Source organism: Macrotis lagotis, chromosome X (genome assembly GCF_037893015.1).
Source record: "Macrotis lagotis isolate mMagLag1 chromosome X, bilby.v1.9.chrom.fasta, whole genome shotgun sequence".
In the NCBI taxonomy this organism is placed as follows: Eukaryota; Metazoa; Chordata; class Mammalia; order Peramelemorphia; family Peramelidae; genus Macrotis; species Macrotis lagotis.
Genome location: NC_133666.1, coordinates 603696581 through 603720343, shown reverse-complemented (window position 1 = coordinate 603720343; position 23763 = coordinate 603696581). Strand labels below are relative to the sequence as shown.

General features: G+C 34.2%; 1 protein-coding gene across 8 annotated transcripts in view; it reads right to left on the bottom strand.

The window, feature by feature from the left end:
- Positions 1-23763, bottom strand: part of KHDRBS3 (KH RNA binding domain containing, signal transduction associated 3) — a 291640-nt gene that overhangs the window by 31315 nt on the left and 236562 nt on the right. Inside the window, exon 8 of one of the 8 annotated variants that reach the window (XM_074202590.1) lies at positions 7963-8092. The exons of 5 other annotated variants lie outside the window; for them this stretch is intronic. In XM_074202590.1, the coding sequence (XP_074058691.1) occupies positions 7993-8092 (100 nt within the window). In that variant the 3' untranslated portion in view covers positions 7963-7992. Of the gene's footprint in view, positions 1-7962; positions 8093-11646; positions 11747-18797; positions 18832-23763 lie in introns of those variants that run through there. 2 more of the 8 variants (XM_074202591.1, XM_074202595.1) reach the window with 2 other exon arrangements.

Genomic DNA, 23763 nt, shown 5'->3' with positions numbered 1-23763 from the left:
GGGGTTAAGTGGCTTACCCAAGGTCATACTGCTAGGTAATTATTAAGCATCTGAAGCCAGATTTGAACTCAGGTACTCCCGACTCCAGGGTCGGTGCTCTATCCACTGCGCCACCTAGCTGCCCCCATGATTTCTAACCAGTTTGGATCAGGAACCTTAATTTTCTTTTCACTGTTTTTTTTAATTGAGTTATGAGAGATTCTCATTAAAAGGCATTTTAATATATATTTTTATGTAAAATCAATAGGTTCTTCTCCCTTCCCCCATACAACATATGTTGGGCTTGCAGTTTATATCTTGAAATTGTAATGCATCTTTGTCTAATAGACATTTAAAGTCTACGAAATGAAATGCTGCAAAAGGAATTCAGACAGAACTGACAGGTACAAGAATGGGGCTCAGCTGCTCTAAGCTTCCAGACTTGATGACAGTCTTGCAATAAATAATCAGAAACTGGGTGAAATGATAGCAATGTCAGTTTAAAGTTTTCACTTGTCAAAACTAAGATTGTCTTATCACCAAACTGTTCCAGACCAAAATCTGCTACTTTTATCCCCGAATTTGTTGGGGAGTAAGGTAGAAGAAGAAAGAGGGTAGATTTTCCCCTTTTTATATTCTCTGTTAAATAAGTCGAAAGATGGAAATTTTCAATATGGATCTACATTAATTGTTTCCTAGCCAGCTGCTTGAAATGTTTAATAAAGAAGTCTTTGTTTTAGCCAAAAAGCAATTGTTATATTCCTATATGATTATTATTCTCAGCAGCTGTCATTTTACTATACAGCATTAAGCAATCAGGAGTTGTTTCCAAAGAGAAAGATTTACCTTCAGTGTTATGAGTAGGTTACCTCATTTGATCCAAAGGACAAAGATAAAATTCTCAAGAACACTAAAGCTTTATACAAAGAGTCCTTAGGATGAAAGTGTTACCCTTTCCTGGAAAGACAGGTTCATTTTCTCTAATACCAGATTTTCAGGTATTATTTGTTAAATTGTTTTGGCAAAATGCGTTCTAATTTTAACTGTTCTATGATCAGACACTAGCTCACCAGTGAGCCAGTTTTTTGTGGACTTGTTTGTTTTGATAGACAATAAATACATATAAGTTTCTAAACATTGGGGGAAAGACAACTCTAATAATCCTTCCTGTAATATGTAGAATCACCAAAAAAAACAAAACCCTGAAAGTTATCAGTTTGTCAGATAGTGAGTAAAATGGTAGCAAAAGTCAGTTTAAAAGCTTTTACTTGTCAAAACTAAGATTATTTTATCACTATATTGCCAGCCCAAATTAGAATAATTTTACTACTTCAATTCAGAGATTAGTATTACCAAGACAGCAAGCCCTCATGTTTTCTTCCAGCTTGTGTTAAAAAAAGTTCCTCAAAAGGAAAAAAAAAATCTTCCCTGATAATCTTCTTTTTGGGTAAATCCTACAGTTTTCCTGATCTTCTTGACTTGAAATAGCTCACCTCTAGCATTTTGCCCATTAATAAATATTGAAAGAATATTTTTTCTAAATTTCATAATAGTCCCAAAGTCCTTTGATAGTCTTAAGAAAAGTAGATCTATGGTCTTCCCTATTTTCTCCCTTGAAATTTCTCTCTCATATCTGCCTGGAGCAGTTGGTTCGGATCTCTCTTTAGTTTCTTTTGCATACAATTTTAGATTAAACTTATTTTGACTGTGTTATACTTTCCAGAACAGAAAATCATCTTAATGATAGTGACTGTCACCTTTTTGTCTTTGTATACAGGGCTGTCTTTGAAAAGAATGATCACTTAATGTTTGATGAATTGAAGTTCATGAGAGAGGTATCTTAGTACAGTTGAAAAATGAGTTGTAAGGCAAGAATGAACTGGATTCAGATCCTGCTTCTGACGCTTCTAATTGTGTGTCTGTAGATGAGTCACGGAACTTCTCTAAGCCTCAATTTCGTCCTCTGTAAAATGAGGATGACAACATAATACTTATAGAAAAGGATTATTGTGAGAATAAATTAAGCTGATATTTAGAAAACATTTTACAAATCTTAAAATGCCATACAGAAGTCCATTAATCTAGCTAGTATTTCTTTTATATTTTCTTATTCTGCTCCACTTCCTCCCCTCCCCCATATTTCCTATAAGAAAAATCACTTATTCAAAGACCCACTTTGTGTAGTACTCTGTGTCAAACACAGGGATAGCTCAAGGTAGACATAGAAATAAAGAAAATATGGTTCCTTCTTTAAGAACATAATCTAGTAAAATATTTAAAGTGTATTGAAATAAGAATTTAAATGTTTATTTCCATTACAATAGCAAAAAGTAAAAAATGCAAGATGTTATTTGACTGCAAAGTTAAGTAAAGGAATTTTTAAAAAATTGTGGGAGAATAGATGAGTGAAAATATCAGTTACCAAAAGATAAACAAAGCAGTTAATGTTACAACATGATTACATAAAAGGCTAATTACATAACTTAGCTATATGTTTATTGATAAATATTTTACATACATTTTATCTTTCATTTTAAACAAGACTGTGTTTTGAATAGGCCTATACCTGTCAGTTAAACTTTGTGCAGAATTTCAGCTTCTGCAAAATGGTATAATACATTGCTCTTTGCTTTACTTTGGAAATAGCAAGTTTCCAGGAATGGTATTGTGTAGTTATAGTTTAAAAATATCCATCCATGCATTTCAGTAATTCAAATATTGTGTAAAATGGCTACAAAATAAAACTGAGGTCACTAAAATGGTATAGTCTATATAACCTGGATCTGGAGTCCTAAGCCTGGCGATCTAACCCCACCCTCTTTATAGGTCCTGGTTCCCCCTTATCTAAAATGGTAAGGAAGGCACTTTGTAAACTCTAGAGGACTATGTAAGTATTATCTCATGGTATCGCATTTATGAAGTGCCTACAGCACTGGTTTACTTGGAAATGCTAGGCATAAAGCATCTAATTAAATTCTGTGCCTTTGTATCATGAGCCATTCTGGCCTAGTTATTCTGAGGAAAAATGTTTTTTGTAATCTCCCTTGCTAATATATCTTCAGAAACTGTCCTGAGAAAAGTCTTCCCTTTATCAGACCTTGAGTTGATAGGGGTCACCTGTGTACTCTGTTATTCTTTTTTTTTTTTTTTGCAAGGCAAATGGGGTTAAGTGGTTTGCCCAAGGTCACACAGCTAGGTAATTAGTGTCTGAGGCCGAATTTGAATTCAGGTACTCTTGACTCCATGGCCGGTGCTCTATCCAATGTGCCACCTAGCTGCCCCTGAACCTGCTATTCTTAAGCTCTTTTGAGAAGTTATTTTTTTAGTACTTTTTTGCCCGATTTACTTACTAGCTAATTACAACAGAGGCAACAATGCTGATTAAGTAATTCAGACCTAACTGTATAGACTAGTTCAGAATAAAACTAGAAACATGGCTGATCTACTGCTTGTGGATATCCAATTTTGAAGTTCAATGATAAGAAATTTTTAGCTTTTTGTTAAGAATCTTGATACCTTTACCTTATAATCAAATAGGACTTATTTAAACTTACTCCAGACAAGATTTCGACTGCTGTTTTCTCTTTGTGTCCTCAAGTATCTATAAACAATAATGAACTTGACTTGTAGAAAGACCAAAGAATTGCTTGTAGAAAGTATAGAAATCAGAAATTTTATATAAATTTGTGACTGAAAACAGTAATGCATTTTTTAATGTTAAAATAATTTCAATTTAAAATGGGTAAAGTCACAGGTTAATAAGTAAGCTCCCTATTACAATGATTTTCCAAGAGACAAACCTATGCATATCTTATTATTCCTGAATGCAGTTTGTATATTTTACCTGTTCACTGGTAACAATCATATTATTAGGAGAGGAAGGAATAGAAACCATGCCAGCTGGTGGGGAAACAAATGAAAAGACTAAGGACACTGATTTTCCCCAAAAGTGATGGAAAGAGGAAAAATACTAGTCTGCTTCTTTTCCCCCCTTATCAATTAGTATTAGCATGAACAACATGAATGTCATGAAAAGCACTGCATTATAATGAAAAGAAAACGAGGTAGAGAGAAAGAGCCTGGTTTAAATCTCAAACTAACTTTTTATGTTACCCTGGGGAAATCCCTTTACCTTCTTATGTCTTCGTTTTCCCTACATTATTAGCAATTCATCTTGAAATTACTTTCTATTTTTTTTTTTAAATTTACTATTTGGGCATATGCTGTATCCTTTATATACAATTTAAGCTTCTTGAGGGTAGAGATTATTGTGGTTTTTTTTGTCTTTATATCCTGAATAAGAATACATTTTAATATGCTTCTTTTGTTATTGGTAACTTACATTACTTTTAAATTTTGCGTTTTGAAACTTCTCATAATCTGAATTATCTGAACAGGACAATTATATTTATACTATTACTTATTTTGCTATTGTGGTTATCTTTCAACTTTGAGGACAAACTATACAATCTGACTGGTCTTCAACCATGGCAGGGAACACAAATAAGAATTTAAAAATGCAATGGCTATTATTTGAATTATGGCTGCTTAATTTTATTGGTTTTGGATCATGCTATGATTTTCAGAGTTGGAAGGACACTAAGCACTCATTAAAACCAACCCAGATTCAAACAAAGCATATCTACTTCAATATCCTGATAAGACCTTAAATAAAGACTTTCAATAAAGGTGAATCCAATCTTTCTATGAATAGTTCTTCATAGAAACTTTTAAATTTTTTATTCACAGAGCTATTACCCCTCATCATCTTTCATTTGGACCACTGTAAAAGCCTCCTTATTTGTTATTCTTTCTCTAATATGTACCTGCTATAATTCATTTTCCACAAATTGATATCATTTAAAAGTTCAAGTAACATCACGTCACTCTTTTCATTAAGACATTTTAGCGGTTTCTACTTCTAGGAAGAAATACAGATTTCTTTAACATTTTAAAAGACATTCTGGCTATTAGCTTCCTTTGCATAGGATCAAGTCTTCCAGGAAAACTGGCCTATCCGCTGTTTCACATATTCAATATTTTGTTTCTAACCTGCCTTGAATGTGTCCTCATCATCTCCATCACTTATAATCCCAGATCCCTTTTAAGGTTTGACTCATGTGCCAGAAGAGGATTTTCCTGATCCTTATTTCATTTCCAGTTTTTAGTATTTCCCTTCCTCCATTAATTTCTGCTTCTTTTTTTTATTTAGTTTTTGCAAGCAAAGGGGGTTAAGTGGCTTGTCCAAGGCCACACAGCTAGGTAATTATTAAGTGTCTGAGACCGGATTTGAACCCAGGTACTCCTGACTCCAGGGCCGGTGCTTTATCCACTGCGCCACCTAGCCGCCCCAATTTCTGCTTCTTTTCTAAATATTCTTTCACTTATTTCTATCCCTGAAGTTTTTCTCCAGTAGAATTTAAGTTCCTTGAAGGTAGGGAGTTTCTTCTGTGTGGTTGGGTAGAGAGCCTGAATCCCTCCAGCCTACCACAGCAGCCCTAGCTCCATAACAGGTACTTAGGAACACCTAATGAAATTAACTGAACTGAATCTCTGCTTAAAGACCTGCTGCTAACTGACATGAAGTGAAGTGTAAAATCACTGTCATGGAAGATTTTCTGAGTAAAGTCTAAATAAAAAGCATCACTATTGATGGCACAGTTGCCCAAATTCTTCCCATAGTGGATTACACTAATATTTGCAAGGATCATCAAATTACTACAAAGCCTACTCACCAAATGGAAGGAAAAACTATAGAATTTTCACAGCTAGAGCAGTACTCTAAAATATGCATATGCTAGAAATGCTAATGAATTGTATAAGGATAATGATGAGGTAGGACCATAATTCAGTAAGAGGAAAAGACTAGGTTCAGCTTTACTTGGGTAAATATGCTATGATATCAGTGATGGCTAGACCCTCAAAAACATCTCTCAACAATAATATCCTCCCAGATGTGTTATAAGAATACAACAAGATCTTAGAAGTATCAAATAATCTCAAAGCAAAGAGAAAGATTCATGATGCCATACTTTGGCTGCACATGTTATTATTTGTGACTTTACTTGACAAGTGGTAGAAAAAAGTTATCAGAGACAAAATGTGTTGTTCATCAAGAATAGGAGACAAAAACATGGATAGAAACAGGGTAGAATGATGGTATATCCAAATGATTAAAAGAACCAGAGGCGGGTCTCTAAATATAATGGGTGGATTTGCTACAGAGAATTTACTGAAAGATACAGTTAAGAATAGCATAGAAAAAGAAGGTATTGTAATCTACATGAAGGAGCACTGGATTAAAACTTTTGCAGAGTAAAGGTTTGACTTTATTCACTAAGAGATTATTATTTCACACAAGCTAATTTTGAATTCAATATGACTCCATCAAAAAGTCATCTTTGACTTTATACCACAAAGAAAAATTTTGGAAAAAGGAAGTTTTATATTAAAAAGAAAAGTTTAATACTGTAAATAGGTATATAACTAATGTGAAGAGTGAAAAGAACCAAAATTAAAAAAAAAATTTCTGGAAGCACTTCTTCTATGTCCCAAACTATACTTATTCAGAATTCTCCAAATTACATCAAAAATTATTAAAATAAATTAAGAATTATTAATACTGCATTAATAATTACAATTAAATTGCTCTATCTATCTATCTATCTATCTATCTGGCAGTTAGGTGATACAGTAGATAGTGGCAGATAATCTATAAGAGAGACATCTCCCTGAGTTAAAATTTGGCCTCAGACACTAGCTATGTGATCCTGGAGATATCACTTAACCCTGTTTGCCTCTGGTTTCCTCATCTTTAAATAAATTGGAGAAGGAATGACAAACCACTCCAGTACCTTTGCCAAGAAAATGCTAAAAAGCGGTCATGAGGAGTTGGACATTACTGAAAATGACAGCATGAATGATTATATAAGGAACACTGGGACAGACTAATTCCAATTCATGTATATACTTACAAGTATTATACATAAAAACAGCTAGAATTTAATTTTTTAACTAATTCAGGCTAGCTTTAAATTCAAATATAAGAAATTCAATCTAAGAGGGTGAAATTATAGAATATTAATACATTTTAGAGGGACTTAATAGGTCATATACGCCACAGACTACATCCATTTAAGATGGGTAAAGCATCTAAATACTGCACTGTGATTCAGGGCTTAAGCTTCCACATTTGAATTCTGATTCTGAGGAACAGGATCAAGTGAAAGCTCATTTTTGTAAAAGTGTTTCTATTTTAAAGATTTTTTTTTTAGTTTTTTTTTTTTTTGCAAGGCAAATGGGGTTAAGTGGCTTGCCCAAGGCCACATAGCTAGGTAATTATTAAGTATCTGAGACCAGATTTGAACCCAGGTACTCCTGACTCCAGGGCTGGTGCTTTATTCACTGCGCCACCTAGCCATCCTTTATTTTAAAGATTTTTGAATGTAAAAATCTTCCACATTGGTAAAAATTTTTGACAGACTGTTATACCACAGACTTTGGTGATTATTAAACATCGAAAGTTCAATCTTCTCATTTGAGAAATACGAAAATAAAGGCCAAGAATATCTAACCTATTTGATACCACACATCAAGGTTCATTATATTAATTATTCTCCCTAGAGAAAATAACCTTTTCATTATTAAACCACGGTTCATCCCTCCATCCTCTCTGCTCCACCAAGACTATAGATTTATGTGGACTGGGTCCTTTCAGATGTGAGACTGTGTTGAGCCAAGATAATTTTTTTTTTTTTTTGCTCTTTAGTTACTTCTCTCAGTTGTAGTTGATACTAGGGAAATCTCCAAACAGAATTTTAAGTTTCTACATGTGTGGTGAATAGGAGTCTCTGGCTCAAGATAACAAACATCCACATAACACAGTCTTCATGTTATCTCACTGGAAATACAGAAGATAAAAATATAATAAAAATATACAAATAGACAGGATTCTCATAAAAAGAGAAAATAAAATGTACTCGCAATATTTCAGAAAGCATTAAATTCAAATCTTCAGCAGGGCAAAACTCCAACATTCTGGTTAATCCACTGTATTCTCAGAGTCCCATATACCTTTCCTAAACTGACAGTGCTTCTTATGGTTTGGACTCCCCTAGAAAAGAAACAAATTTTGGAACTACTAAATACTGTAACATTCTTCCAATCAGATCTTCATTGTCTATATAATTAATTAATAGTAATAGTGAGGAGAAGCAATATCTCTTTTTGCTCTTTTGGCTGAGGGGTCATGTGGGAGTTAACACTCTGGGGGAGTTAATTCTTCTTTAAGAGACAAAACTCTGCTCAGGAACTGCCTTCTCTATTTTTTGCTAATTTTAAAAAAAATTTTAAACAAATAAAAATAAGAAAAAAACAACATTGCCATGAACATTGCAGACCATAGGAGAGTATTCAATATAAAACAATAAATTTACATTTCAAGATAGCTTATATAGTAAATGCTACACATGTGTTCAAGTATCCAGCTTTTCTTTTCTTCCCTGAAGATTTTCTTTTGTGCTCTGCTGCTATGTATTTTTTACTTTATTTTTCTTTTACTCCCCCCTTCCTCACACCCACCCAGGGAAAGATACAATTAAGTGCATATATATATATATATATATACACATATATATATGTATATATATATACACACACACACACACATATTTATGTAGAAGTATACATGTATATTTATATATGTATAATCATATGCATTTATTTAAGTCCATATCATGTTTATCTCCACCCATCTATTTTTCTGATGGTGGACAGCAGCCTCCTTCCTAAGTCCAAATCTTTCTGTGCTTTTGCAAATCAACCAGTTCATCACTTTCTACACCAAAGCAATATTCCAATCCAATTACTTTCTGAAAGATTGTCCATGAAAGTCTTATCCCAATTTCCTGCATTCTTTCTATTCTTAGCTGCATGTTTTATTTATGTAAGTAAACTTTAAATCAGCCAAAATTATTCTTTACTCTTCAACAAAGTTCTCCCCTTATAATATGATTTAAGGTCTGGTACTGCTGAATTGGTTTTCTTCACATCTTTCTTCCCCCCTGGTCTCTGAAGTTTCTGATCCTTTGGTCTTCCAAATGAACTTTATTATTATTTTTTTCTAACTCAGATAATTTTTTAGTAATTTAATGGGGAGGGAATTATAATGATCTGAAAGCAGTTTCCACCCTATAAGGTATAATTTATCCCATTCATACTCTTAATGGTAATTGCCTGTTATATATATTTTCCTCCTTCCTATTCTTTTCAATGATCTTTTTACCCCATTCCTATCTCTCCTCTGCTTCTACTTGCTACCATAACCTCCTTTTTATCTAGAATCCTTCCCTTATTCCCTCCCCTCAACCTGTCCCTTCTGACCCATCAATCTCATTTCTTTCAAGATATTGTTCCCTCTTTAACCCAAACCTGATGAGAGTAGGGTTTCAGCACTACTCCCCCTCCCCCTACTAGCTTCTATATCTTTTTTCCTTTTATTTTGACTCACTTGTATAACTGCTCCTATCTCTCCCTAGACTTTTATTTTTGACTCATGCCATCATGCTCAGCTCAGTTCAAACCTTTCTTTTAAACTTCCTCAATAAAAATGACTTATAAAAGAACTGATATTTTCATACATAAAATAATTTGATCTTGTCCCTTATAATTCACCCTTAATGTTTATTTTATATTTTTCCTGAATGTTATACATTGAATTTTTTCCTTAAGTTCTGTTTTTATTGCAAAATTCTTTCAGTTCATTAATTGTACATTTTTTCCATTCAGAATTATATTTAATCTTGCTCGACAAGTTACTCGTGGTTGTAACACCAACTTTTTAGCATTAAAAAATATGTATCCCAGTATTTTTGGTTTGCTCTTTCAACACAGTAGCTACTAAGTTTTGTATAAGCCTCATTCTGGCTCTAGGGTATTTAAAAATTTTTTTCTTGTTGCTCCCAAAAGTTTCTCCTTACTCTTGAAACTTTGAAACCTGGCTATAATATTCCTGTAATTTTTCTTCCTAGGATCTCTTTCTGGTGCTGATCAATGAATTTTTTTCTACTTCTACTTTGATTTCTTTTTCTAAAATTTCAGTGCAATTTTCCTGAATGATTTCTTGTAATATTTTACCAAGATTCTTTTTCATAATATTCAGACAGTTTGATTATTCTTATGTTATTTTTCGCTGTGTTATCCTCCAGATCAGTTGTTTTTCTGATGAGATGTTTCATATTATCTTCTGTTTTTTTCATTCTTTTAATTTTGTTTTATTATTTTTGTATCTTTGAACATCATTAGCTTCTCTCTTCCTGGAAATTACTTTCTTCCTTAAATTTTCCATTCTCTGCTTCATTAATTGCTTTTTTCATAATTTTTGTGAATTGCTTTTATTTTCTTTTTCTAATTTTTCTATAATCTCTCTCATTTGATTTTTAAATTCCTTCTAAAGTGCTCTTTAGGAAAACCTTTTGTGTTTGGAACCATCTAATATTTCTCAATAAGCAAAGTTTTTTTTTAGCTCCATTATCTACCTCTGAATAAGAACCCAGATCTCTATCCACATAGTGACTATGTATGGTTGGGTTCTTTCTCCTTTTTTTTGTTCATTTTAACTTTTTGTTTTATTAATATTTTTTGGAATCTATTAGTGTGATTAAGTTCCAATTCCAAGGTATGGGGAGAACAACTGCTTTACCTAAATGTTTATTTCTGCTGCTCTGAGGCAATGTTCTGTATTTTTTCCTTTTTGTGCGTGTGTATGGAAGAAATTTGGAGTGTCTAAAATTTTCTGATCAACTTCATCTTTCTGGAATGCTGGGTTCCAAATCTCCAATATGGACTAATAATCAAGGGAGTCCCTAAAGCTGTCAATGGCTAAGAAATTATTCTCTGGACAAAAGGCTAGATTTTAGGACCATCACCATATTTGGGACTCACCCAAGGGGTCCACCCCATGAGCTGGTGAGTTGCTTTTTTTTCCTGGTTTGAACACACTATGTAGGAAACACAAAGTATGTTGAGGTTAAGGAGACAAGGTTCTTCCTTATGTGTGCAATACTTCATCACTGCTTAAGCTACTGTCATATCTTAGATGAGGAAGATTAAATATCATGTACTTACTTCTCTAATGGTCTGATGGGGGAAAGAAATTTGGGACAACACAATAGAAACACATGTTTCTAAGCCCAAAAGGCAATCAGGGACAGTTTCTGAAGAGACTGCATGTATGCAGGTGACTCTACTGACCCTCTCCTAACTCCTGTACAAGAACACGGGTCCAACTATGTTATATACTCTCATCTGTCTTCCTAACAAGAAAAAAGGGAGAAAAAGAAAGAAAGAGACATGAAATTTTCAAAAGAGTACCAAATGAATTTATTACCTATACTCTTCATTGAAGCAGTAGGGTGGGAGCTAAGTATTTTCATCAGGTTGATTAGGGAGTTCACCATGCTAATGGCATTCCCCAACAGCCCCTCTTATGGTATTCTCATTTAAGTGAATTTATGATTTCTTGGTCATACTCTGTGTGTTAAAGAGTGGTACCCTCAGAAATGGTCATCACAGCTGTATCTCTTGCAATACACACACACACACACACACACACACACACACACACACACACACATTATATATATGTTTTCTCATATACCTAATAGCTCCAAATATGTATAAGCTTCAGATAAGGAGAGTTACATACAAAAGGCAGGAGGAGAGGTAGTATCTGGTGTAGAGTCTGCTCAACTCTTGCTTAGAACACAACCTGGAACACAGAGCATGCTTAATAAAAGGTTATTGTCTTGTTTTCCCTGTGCTAAAGGAGCTATCACAACTAACTTTTCTCAAATTTTATTCAACTTCATTCAAGTTTGAGGGAGGCAAATTGAGGTCCCCCAAATAGTGTAGTTTTACTTATTTAGTTCCTTGTGTAATTCTTTTTTCCTCACGGATTTGATTGATAATCCATTTGGTGTTCATTTGTTTAGCAATGATATTGCCCATAGAGTACCAATGGAATTTCTGTGATTATCTCTTTTGATTAGATCTATATAGATTTTGCTTTGTCTGGATCATTACTGCTGCTCCTGACTTATTCTAGCTGAAGCATATTTTTCCTTGTTTAATACTATGTGTTTCTATTTCAAGTGTTTCTCTTATAAACAACATATTATTTGGATTTTGGTTTCTAAATCATTCTTCCATCCACTTCAATATTTATGGATGGGTCATCTCACAGTCAGAGTTATGCTATGTGTGTATTTCTCTCCATCTTCACTTTATTTTTTTTTTACCCTCTCCTCTCATCATTTACTTCTGAACACTGCCTCCTTGAATCTACCCTTACTCATATTCCTCTCCCCTTACTTTCTCTCAATTTGTTCCTCTCTCAATACAATATAGAATTGTATAATTTTTTTTCTCCTCTTTAATCAGTTCAGATGAGAGCAAGGTTCAAATGTTGTCTGTTTTTCCTCTGTTGTACAAACTTTCTTGAATGTTTCTTTCCCCATCTCCCCACTCTTCCTCTCCCTTCCCATTCTCCCCACCCCCCAAACACCTGCATCTTTCTTTTCTTTCCATTGTTATTTTGAGATTACCCAACAGAAGACACTCACCACAGATTAAACAGACTCATTCTAAGGGCAGCTAGGTGGCGCAGTGGATAGAGCACTGGCCTTGGAGTCAGGAGTACCTGAGTTTAAATCCGACCTCAGACAATAATTACCTAGCTGCGTGGCCTTGGGCAAGCCACTTAACCCCATTGCCTTGAAAAATCTAAAAAAAAAAATACTCATTCTAACAGCCCTAATGATGATTAAATACTGGGGGGGGGGGGGGGGTTTATGTCTATCAACAGCCCATATAGGAATGTAAATAGTTTAACTTTATTATGTACCTTATTATTTCTCACTTATGTTTAAATTTTTTATCCTTTCTCTCTCATGTTTGTATGTCAGATTTTCTCTTCAGTTTTGATTTTTTTTCAACAGGAATGCCTGGAATTGCTCCATTTCATTAAATGGCTAGATTAACCTTGGATTGCAAACTCTTTTGTCTTCTGGAATATCATATTCTAAGCCTCCTACTACTTTAAGAGTAGTGGCAGCTACTAAATCTAGTACTGACCAAATTGTAGCTCCATTGTATTTGGATTATTTCTTTTTCCTTGAAATAGTTTTTTCTTGATTTGGGAATTCTGGAATATGATTATAATATTCATGTGAGTTTTCATCTCATTTCATTTCAATATTCATGTGAGATTTTTCAAGAGGTTATTGGTAGATTTTTCCAATTTCTACTTTATTGTCTGGTTCTAAGATACTTGGGAAATTTTTCTCAAAACATGATTTTTTGAAATGTGATGTCTAGACTTTAAAAAAATAATGGTTTTCACACATAGCCCGATAATTAATAAATTATCTTTTCTCAATCTATTTTCCAGGTCTGTTGTTACTGTGATGATTTCACATTTCCTTATATTTTTGCATTATGGTTTCCCATGAATTCACTAATTTCCATCTGTCCAATTCTGATTTTTAAGGAGCTATTTTTTCAAATTTTTTTCCAAAACTATTCAATTTTTTTCATAATTGTCTTATATAACATTTCATGTCTCATTCCCCACACTGCTCTTATTTCATTTTTAAAATTATTTTTGGTTCTTTTTTTTTTTAAAAAAAACTGCTTGTTTTAGCTCCGAAGAAATTTTTGTCGGGCTTGTGTTCTATCTACCATTTACGTGAATGTTTTCAAGAAATTATCTTCTGAGTTTCTTATTGAGCTTTCCTGTTACCATAGATTTTTATGGTAAGATTATTTGTTTTTATTGTCATTTGCTCACTTTTATAGTCTGCTTTTTGACTTTTTTCCCTCTTCTTTCCTCTATAGTCTAGCCCCCTTCAGTTGGGGTCCCTATATACTTCATTGGAAAAAAAACCCCAAATCCTCCAAAAACCCGATATAACAGGATCTCTCTATTTTTTTTTTTCACTTTTCATCTTGATGTCCTTCCTCCATTCTCTCATCCTTTAGTCTTTTACAAAGGCAGCTAGGTGCTGTAGGGCTTGGAGTCAGTCAGGAAGACATGATATAAAAACACCTTTAGACATTTAGTAGCTGTGTGACTTTAGCAAGTCACTTAAGTGAATAAGAAACAGAGACAGACAGGCCATCTCTCACCCAGGATTATTGTAAGGATCAAATGAGTAATAGCTGACAAAGTACTTAACCTACAATCTAGCATGGAGTAGATGTTAGATAAATACTAGCTATCAATAGTGTTGTTGCTGTTATGTTTCTGCTATTTGATCATCAAACCTCTTTATCTCATGCCTTCACATATTCTACTGCATATTGTTACCACACTTCTACCACCTTACTCTCTAACCTGAAATCTCTATATAATTTGTCTCTCCCAGCTTTAAAGAAAAATAAAAAGTAAAACCTCAGTGGTGTCTAATACCCCCTTAAGCTATCATATACTATCTATTTGCCTAACACCAAACTCTTAGAATAAATTGTACTTATTCACTGCTTCAATTTCACTACTTTCTCTGACATCCTCAATACTTTGCAATTTGTATTCTAACATCGTTATTAAACTGAAACTGCTCTCTATAAAGTTCTCAATGACAACTTCATTGCCTAGTTCAATGGGCTTTTCTCAGACCTCATCCTTCTTAACTTCTCTGAAGCATATGGCACTGCTATTCTTCCAAATATTCTCTATTTTCTGGGTTTTAGCAACACTTTTTTCTATTAGTTCTTCTACTTGTTTGTCTACTTGTTCTTAGTCTTTTGGAAACAAAAGGCAACCAGGATGGGAAAGGACTTTGAGTTTATAAGGATTTTTTTGAAGGAACTCAACATTTTTTTTCTTAAAGAAGACTCAAGGGAAGAGATGTGACTTTGTTACTTCCCTACTTAATAGACTCCAGTGGAATCCTAATTCATCCAGGTTCATCTCCAGTTTCCCTGACCTATAACTAGCTGCTAGAAACATATGGTTCCAGAGGAGAAGGTGAGGAAGGTGAACCTGGTGACTTTGCACAGCCCTCCGAGTCCACCTAAACCAATTCTTTTGCATACTATGGCATTTCCTTCCTGATGTCATTGTCCTCTTTGATAGCATTTAAAGTCTTTCTTAAGCTTGTTCCATATTTACCTTTCCATTCTTTTTATATAGAACTTTCTTTTCAAATTCTCTTTAGTCAAGACAAACTTTGTTATACATAATATTTTATATCTTGATCTCTATGCCTTTGCACTAGCTGTTATTCATACCTGGAATGCATTCCCTCATCATATACCTTTCTAGAACCCCAATGCTTTCCTCAGGATATGAATGCAAGAACCACAACCTTCTACACAAACCTTCTCTTATTCCCTCAACTACTCTAAAACTACGTTGTGCGAAACTATTTTGCATTTGTCTTTAATCTCTTTATATTTATTCTGTAGGTTCACTTTTATGTACTTGTTTTCCATTAAAATATTCTCTTTTCAAGAAGTTTCATTCAGTACCTAGGACAGTGCTTCACACATAATAAGCACTTAATATTTATTGATTGATTGACATGATAACTATTTTCAAATTTCTGAAGGGCTATCATGTGGAGGCAAGATTATATTTGTCCCAGAGAGAGCAAGCCCAGGAACAATGGGTAAAGTTGCAAGGAAGCAAATTTAGGATGGGTAATTAGGTAGTACAGTAGTTAGAGCAAGTCAGGAAAACTCATCTTCCTGAGTTCAAATCCAGCCTCAGATCTTACTCTCTTTGGGTGATCCTGGGCAAGCTGTTTAACTCTGTTTACTTCAGTATCCTTATCTGTAAAATGAACTGGAGAAGTAAATGATAAACCATTCCAGTATTTTTGCCAAGAAAAACCTCAAATAGCATCACAAAGAGTCAGACATGACTTAAAAAAATGACTGAATAAAGTCAAATTTAGGACAGAAATTAGAGGGGCATAAACAACCAAAAAAAAAAAAACAACAAAACCTCACTGTCTCAGAAATAGAGCTTTCTCAAATGTGTTATTTCAAGAATCGATGGGTTCCACCTCTACATTTTAGAAGAGACTCCTTGTGATGTATTGATAGTATTTTTACTCCCAAATACTGTGGTTCTTTAATGCTGGTACATTAGAGGCATTATAAAAACCAGAAGAAAGCCTCCAGCATATTGGGTATATTCTCCACAGTAGCAGTTCCCAAACATTTTTGCAGTGTCCTTTGTTATGTGGAATTGCGGCACAATGAAAACAGAGATTTGAGTAACTGTAGTTTCTATTTTTTATATGAAGAGAAATTATTTGAGAATGAGAGAAATTGGGGGCAGCTAGGTGGCGCAGTGGATAAAGCACCGGCCCTGGAGTCAGGAGTACCTGAGTTCAAATCCAACCTCAGACATTTTATAATTACCTAGCTGTGTGCTTTGGGCAAGCCACTTAATCCCATTGCCTTGCCAAAAAAAAACCAAACAAAAAACCCACCAAAAAAAAAACCTTAAAAAAAGAGAGCATGAGAGAAATTCTAAAACATATCATAGCCTCTCCATATCTTCTATCTTGTATAATATTCATGTGCTTTAAGGTTAAGGCATATTTTATTTTTAATGAAATAACATTAAAAATCGTGTAATACATCTAATGAAAATGAAGATCTATTAAAGCATCAGGGTCAAACTTTGAGATCATGTTCTAAGAAGTACAATCTGTAAAAATCCCATAGGATTTGAAGGCATGTAGGAGCTACAATTTAAGTTTTTGAGGTTTTGTTTTGTTTCGTTTTGTTTTGCAAGGCTAACGGGATTAAGTGGCTTGCCCAAGGCCACACAGCTAGGTAATTATTAAGTGTCTGAGACCGGATTTGAACTCAGGTACTCCTGACTCCAGGGCCGGTGCTTTATCCACTGCGCCACCTAGCTTCCCCCTGGAAATAGATTATTCAATAGTCTCTTGCTTGGTCTCCCTGTATTCAAGTCAGTCTCACACAACTTCCATATTTGATAGATGTGATCATATAAATCCCTTCACACAAGTTTTGTTGACTTCATATTTGCCTCAGTGATAAAATACAAATCCTTCTTTAAATTTTAAAGGCCTTTCCGAAGCTCCAATTTTTAGACTGATTTTGCATTACTCCTTTCTTTTACTCTACAGTCTTATCTCCCACCTCTGTGTATTCCAAAGGCTCTTCTTATGTATGGAATACTATCTTCTATCACATCAGTCTCCCAGTGTCCCTGTCTCCCAGCTACTCCCTTCAAAGCTTAGCTCAACAGACCTTTTCTCATCCTCCAATTTAGTACCCCCAGCTCACAAGATTACTTTGTTTTATTGTTATTAACTTAATCTTTGCATATATTTACATTGTCCCCTACCCAATGAATACAAATCCCCCTTAAAAGGCTATTTCATCTTGGACTTTGCATGAGGAGTTCCCAAGAGTGTCAAGAATAGAGTAGGTGATTAATGAATACTAACTGAAAGCAAACCAACAGGTATGTGATCATAAATCCATTTAAATAAAAACATTTTGATGATTAATTTCACAATTTCATAGTAAAACTTAGGGTTCACATAGAACTTTCTCCACATGAAATGTAAAGCAGTATGACTTCATTAAACACATTTTAGAGATGAGAAAAGTTAGTCTTTGACAGGTAAAATGACTTGTCCAAGGTCATAAAGATCCTAAGTATTAGAGCTGAGGATCAAATTCAGGCCTCCTGACCCAGTACTGAGTACCATTGCTTCCATTATTCTGCCTTAATTTACAAAGCATTTTCTTAAAGACAATCCATGAAGTTGTGCCTTGTGAAGAGATAAACATACTAAAGGCAAGTAAAATGATTTTTGTCATTTATCATAGATCTAGCAAATGATATTAGAGCAAATCAAGTTCTGGGCTCAAGATAAGTCTTGTGATCTTCCTGCTCCTCAGTCAGGAGAGACTTCAGGATTTGGAATCAGGACTTGGATTTCAAAAACCAAGCTCCGCTACTCATTAATTATGAGATTACTCTCTCTGAGCCTCAACTTTATCTGTAAAATGGTGGGGTTTAACCAGATGACCTCCAACGGTTCTTTGAAGCTCTGAGTTATGAATTATATTGATAACCTAAATAAATTCTCAATAATATTGTATTTTAGAAAAGGTATATGTGCACTGTAACATCTAACTTTGCTAATTAACTTGGTGAGATGTCATCAGTTAATTATTAGTTGTAATTGAGGGAAGCTTCATAGATTCCATTTTTTATAGAATGGGTCAAGAATTAAAAAAATGTTATTTTCATTCTGTTTGGATGATAAGACCATATAAACAAATGTTTGAATCAATGTTTTTAATAGCTTCTTATAAGAAGCAGTCACAAATTTGATAGAGAAAAGAATATAGATCTGTGATTCAATAAACACCCTCTAAATATAGGCCTTGACAGAAAAGAGAAGGAAAAAAACCTAAAACCTTTAGCTGTTGGGACAGGTAAAAAAATAATGCTCTTTTCAGCAACCTTGTCACACAATCTGCATTTTGGTAACAAACCTCTTTCCTTGGCATGTTAACTCTCGGCAGCATCTGTCACTGCTATGAATGGTTGATCATAAGTACCTCTGTAGTCATCTTGATGCCATTAAGCAGATGGCAGCGCTAAATCCAAATGATGTAGTACACATCCCTGGTGGACTTTGTTTCCATATACTACCATTATTCTACAATTCCTTAGTGATAAATCTCATGTATTCTAGAGAACATTAAATAGGGAACTGACAGTGGCAATTGATTTATTAGTACTCACTTGCCTTTGCCCTATTATTGTCTTCCTAAACACTTGTGTAGATCCTGCATGAAGATTTCAAGTGGTAAAAGAAACAAGTTAGTATTCCTATGCAATGCTTTTAGGAAAATTAATATGATTTATTTTAAAAATAACTATATTTCAATCTGAGAACACAAATGTCTTCTTGTGGGCAGTACAAGATTTACTTGCAATGTCTGGTAACCCCTCAGGACCAGCCCAATGCCTTGTACCTAACAATGCAGAACATTTGTTGAAGCAGAGAATCCTGATATAAACTTTAGTGAAATATTTTTCTTAATCTTGTTTAATAATAGGATATTTGAATTACATGGATTTTCCTGATAAATTACTTCTAATATTAAAAAAGTCCTAATAACTATTTCTGAGTTTCTTGCTCAAAAAAAGATGGAGAAAATTAAGGCTTCATCTATACGAGCACAGAAACAGTTATGAGAGCCATTCTGACAGAAGCTTTGAGTTAAACCAATTATTGTGATATCTACACAGCACTAAAATCTGCAAAGTAGCATCAAGGTTTTTAAGAATGTTGGGAATTTGTCTGATCAGTCTTGTGTGATCAGGTGAAAAAAAATTATTTTTAAAGAAACATTCTTGAAAGCATTGAACTGCCACAGGGATAAGCATAGCTGCAAATCAGAAAGGGAGATCTGGCTAAAAAAGTCCTTGTTTGATCATTGTTAACAGAGAAACTCTTGATATATTAAAATAACTTACAGAAGTGAAATTGTATGTCAAAAAATTTTGATTTGGAATTAGGAGAAATCCAGATCCCGGGTCTGATATGTATTATGAGTTATTAGGGTCAAGTCTTTTAATGAGCTTCTCTGAATCTCAGCGTACATATAAAATAGAAAGGTTAATAATTTAGATTCTAATAAGGTCATTGTGAGGAAAGCACTTTGCATTATATTGAACCTTAAAATTCAACATAAATGTGACATCATTATTTTATTTTAAAAGCATAGTGATCACTGATGTTAAAATCCTGAAAAAAAATGATCAATATATATTTCAAACTATAGATCATAATTCCCTATATATCAGAAAGTTCAAAATGATTATTTTCAGACTTATGCATGACAGTTTTTAAGAAGAAATTAATAATAAAATAATTTTAAAACTGCCAGTAAAATATAGCATAGCATATAATAATAATTTTAATGTTTTTGTTTTCAAAAAACTATGTAAAGAAAATACACCAAGAATGATCAGATCCTGGCAATTTCAATTCTAGTCTGATTCTATATTTAAATTTAACTGAGGTATATATTTTACAGATACTGTAATTTCCCAAAGTTAAGATTCTTTTTTTCTTTCTTAAACATTCTCTTACTTGATAAAATTCTGAATAATCTTAAATTCTATTTTATATAGTTTAATCCTTTGGCTTTGAATATAAAGTCAAACAAGTGCAAACCCTCAGAGGCCCTCACATCTTAGAATTCATCCTCCTACACCTACCTGAGGCTGAGCAGAATAAGATGATCTGATACATGCTATTTTTAAATAGAAACAAGGACTATCAAGTGGCACATTTTCCTAATTTTTCAAAATAATGCCCACAGATCTAAACAAATGGTTTCTACTAAAATTGAAATGGGTTCACAACATTAAGTGAAAGTATTCAAAAATTTTTAGACCTACTGCTGTCAGACACAAAAGTATGACTGTGCACTGGCAGGGCGATCTGAACGGTGACTATCTCACTTTTCATGTCATCCCACCATTTAGCAGAGAGCCTAGCATAAAGCAGGTATTTAAAGAAATACTTAATGACTATAAAAGTAGCAGTGGGAAATCTTTTTTTCTGACAAGGTCCATTTGAAAATTTGTAACATGATTCACAGGCAATCAAACATTTAATTAATTCACCCCTAAAAAGCTCCTAAATCAATTAAATTTCAAGTCACATTCATAGCTGCTTGGCAATGCCAGATGAATTTGGCCTATGGGTCTGAGGTTGCCTGTCCCTATTTTAAGGGCTTTCCCTATTGTGTGTGGACAGAAAAGGACTGGCTCAATTTATCTTTACTGTTGATGATTTAAAATTAGGGGAAATGAACCCCAAATCTTAAAATATTTAGAAAGGGACTTCTGGGGCAGGACCAAGGTGTCTCCGTGAACCTAGCATGCTCCTAGAGCTTTTCCCTACAACGTTGCTAAATGAAGCCTCTGCATTGACATTAAAGCTATAGATCCCCCCCAAAAAAGACTGAAACAAATTTTCAACTCAAGACATCATGGGGGATCTTCAGTGAAGGTCTGACTCCTCAGGGAAAAAGGAGAAGTAAAGCAGCAAGACTGAAGAGCAGGAAAGCCAACAGGAGGCTTCTAGCTTCAGTGCAGACCAGGTCCCAGCTCAGCTAGACAAGTGCCAGCAGGAGGGTCCCAACCCCAGACAAAGTCTGAGTCCTAGGAACACTGGTGCAATAGAGAAGACTGTGTTGGGAGCAAACCTCTGCATAGGCAGAGCTTGGACATAAAGAAGTCAAACAAGCTTCTGCAAAGGCAAGACCTGGACTATACAAGTAACATCTTGGCCAGAGATGAACCAGATCACACTTCAGTCCCAGCAAAAAAACAAAACTCAGGAGTAGACTCCCTATACCCAAGGAGTAGAGCACAACAATCAAAACAAGTAAAAAGAAACCCCTAAAAGAGTAATAAATATGGAAAGTTATTATTCAGATAGAGATGATAAAAATTCCATCTCAGAAGCTGAGAAAGCAGTGACAAACCTACATGGGAAGTCTCAAAAGAGTTTATGAATTAGACTCAAATCCAAAATCCTATGGAGGAGTTAAGAAAAAGATTTTAAGAACCAAAGAAGAGAGGAAGAAGAAAAATGGAAAAAGGAAATTAGAGCCATGCAGGAGAATTATATAAAATTGACTGAAGAAATCAACTCCTTTAAAAATAAAAATAACCAAATGAAGAAAGAATACAACTAATCAAAAAAAAAAAAACCTGACCAAATGGAAAAGGAATAAAACTCATCAAAAAGTAAAATCAAACACCTGGAAAAGGAATGCAATTCATCTAAGAGTCAAAATCACCAATCTGGAAAGGGAATGCAACTCAGCAAAAAGTAAAATTAAACAACTGAAAAAAGAAAAGCAACTCATTGAAAAGTAAAATTAACCAACTAGAAAGGAAAATACAAAAGCAAAATTAAGAAAATAGAAACTAATAAATATGTGAGACACCAAGATTCCATTAAACAAAATCAAAAGGCTGAAAAAATTAAAGGAAACAAAGTACCTTTTACAAAAAATAAATGACATGGAAAACAGATCCAGGAGAGAAAGTTTATGAATTATATTGGTCAAGATACTTTAGTTAAGGAGGGCTGTAGTACAATTCGGAGGATAATATAAATATATTAAGAAGTGATCTTGTTTTAATACATACTTTAGTAAACAAGGGTTACAAAAGGGACAAAGGGAGAAAGGATACTTAAGGGGGACAGGATATGAAAAGATATTGAAGTGAGTTTGCTTTACTTGATGTTTTGGATAGAACTGAAGGGAGTGTGTTTGGGGGTGGGGTGGGGCAGTAATAAATAGCTCATGAAATGATCAGGCCTTGCTTGACACTTAGGCTTATGAAAATTATGCATTCATGTAGGTAGTTGAAAAAGGAGGTGGTATAATTCAATTATAATTTGAAAGGATTTATGACTCTTGAGAAGTATATTTCTAATGGTACAGAAGAGGGGAGTATACTCAGTGACTATGAGGCAATGCTACTTATCAATCAACAAAATAATCAACCTCTGAGAATGGTACTTCTATCAGGGCAGATAAAAGTAGTCTATTTTGACAAAAGGGTTGAAATGTACAAGACAGGGTTAAAACAATAAAGACATAAAAAGAAGTACCATACCAGGAGAAGGCTAGGAATTAGTGGTTAAATAACACAAGGTGAAGAGACACAGAGATCTATTATAGTTGAGGGAAAGTAGGGAAGGAGTGAACACTGAGTAAATTCTATTCTCAAGAGATTTGGCTCAGAGGGTGAATATACATTCCCAATTGGGACTGAAAATCAATCCTACCTTACAGGGAATTGGAGGGTGGGGGAGGGAAAGAAAGGGAAAAAATGGACTGATAAAAGGGAAGACAAAGGTAAAAGAAACAGTAAAGTTGAAGTCAAAATTTAAAAGAAAAGTTAAAGGGGAAAGGGAGCAAATCACTGGTGAAGAAGAATAAGAGGGAAGAAAAGAGAAAAGTATAAATGAGCAAAGATAGCATGGAGGGTAATGGAGAATTAGTAATCTTAAATGTCACTGTGAATGGAATAAACTTCCCCATAAAATGGAAGCAGAGAGCAGACTAGATTAAAAAACCAGAATCCTATAATATGATGTTTACAAGAAACACATATGAAGCAGAGATACACACAGGGTAAAGGTAAAAGGCTGGAGCAAAATAACGATTATGCTTCAGTGGAAGTAAAAAACAAAACAAAACAGGGGTAGCAATTCTGATCTAAGACAAAGGAAATGCAAAAAAATATATCATTAAAAGGGAGAAGGAAGGGAGGAAATTACAACTTTATTTTTGTTTTTTGCAAAGCAATGGGGTTAAATGACTTGGCCAAAGTCACACAGCTAATAAGTATTAAGTGGTTGAGGCTAAATTTGAACTCAGGTCCTCTCTCTCCGCTGCATCACCTAACTGGTCCCTGAAACTACATCTTCTTAAAAGGGATTATAGGCAATGATATTGTATGTTTTTTTATGTTCCTATTTTTATTTCCAAACTTTTTGAATGTTGTCACCTTCATTTCCTTTCCCTCATATCACTCTTGGCTTTTATGGATCAATTTTGTGTAGGGAGGTGATTTTTAGGAATTTGCAGTTTGAGTTATTGCACAACTGGCCATATTTTATGAAGTGGCTGCTATGTGGGGGCACTAAAGTGGGAAAGATAAAACAATGGGTCAATCAG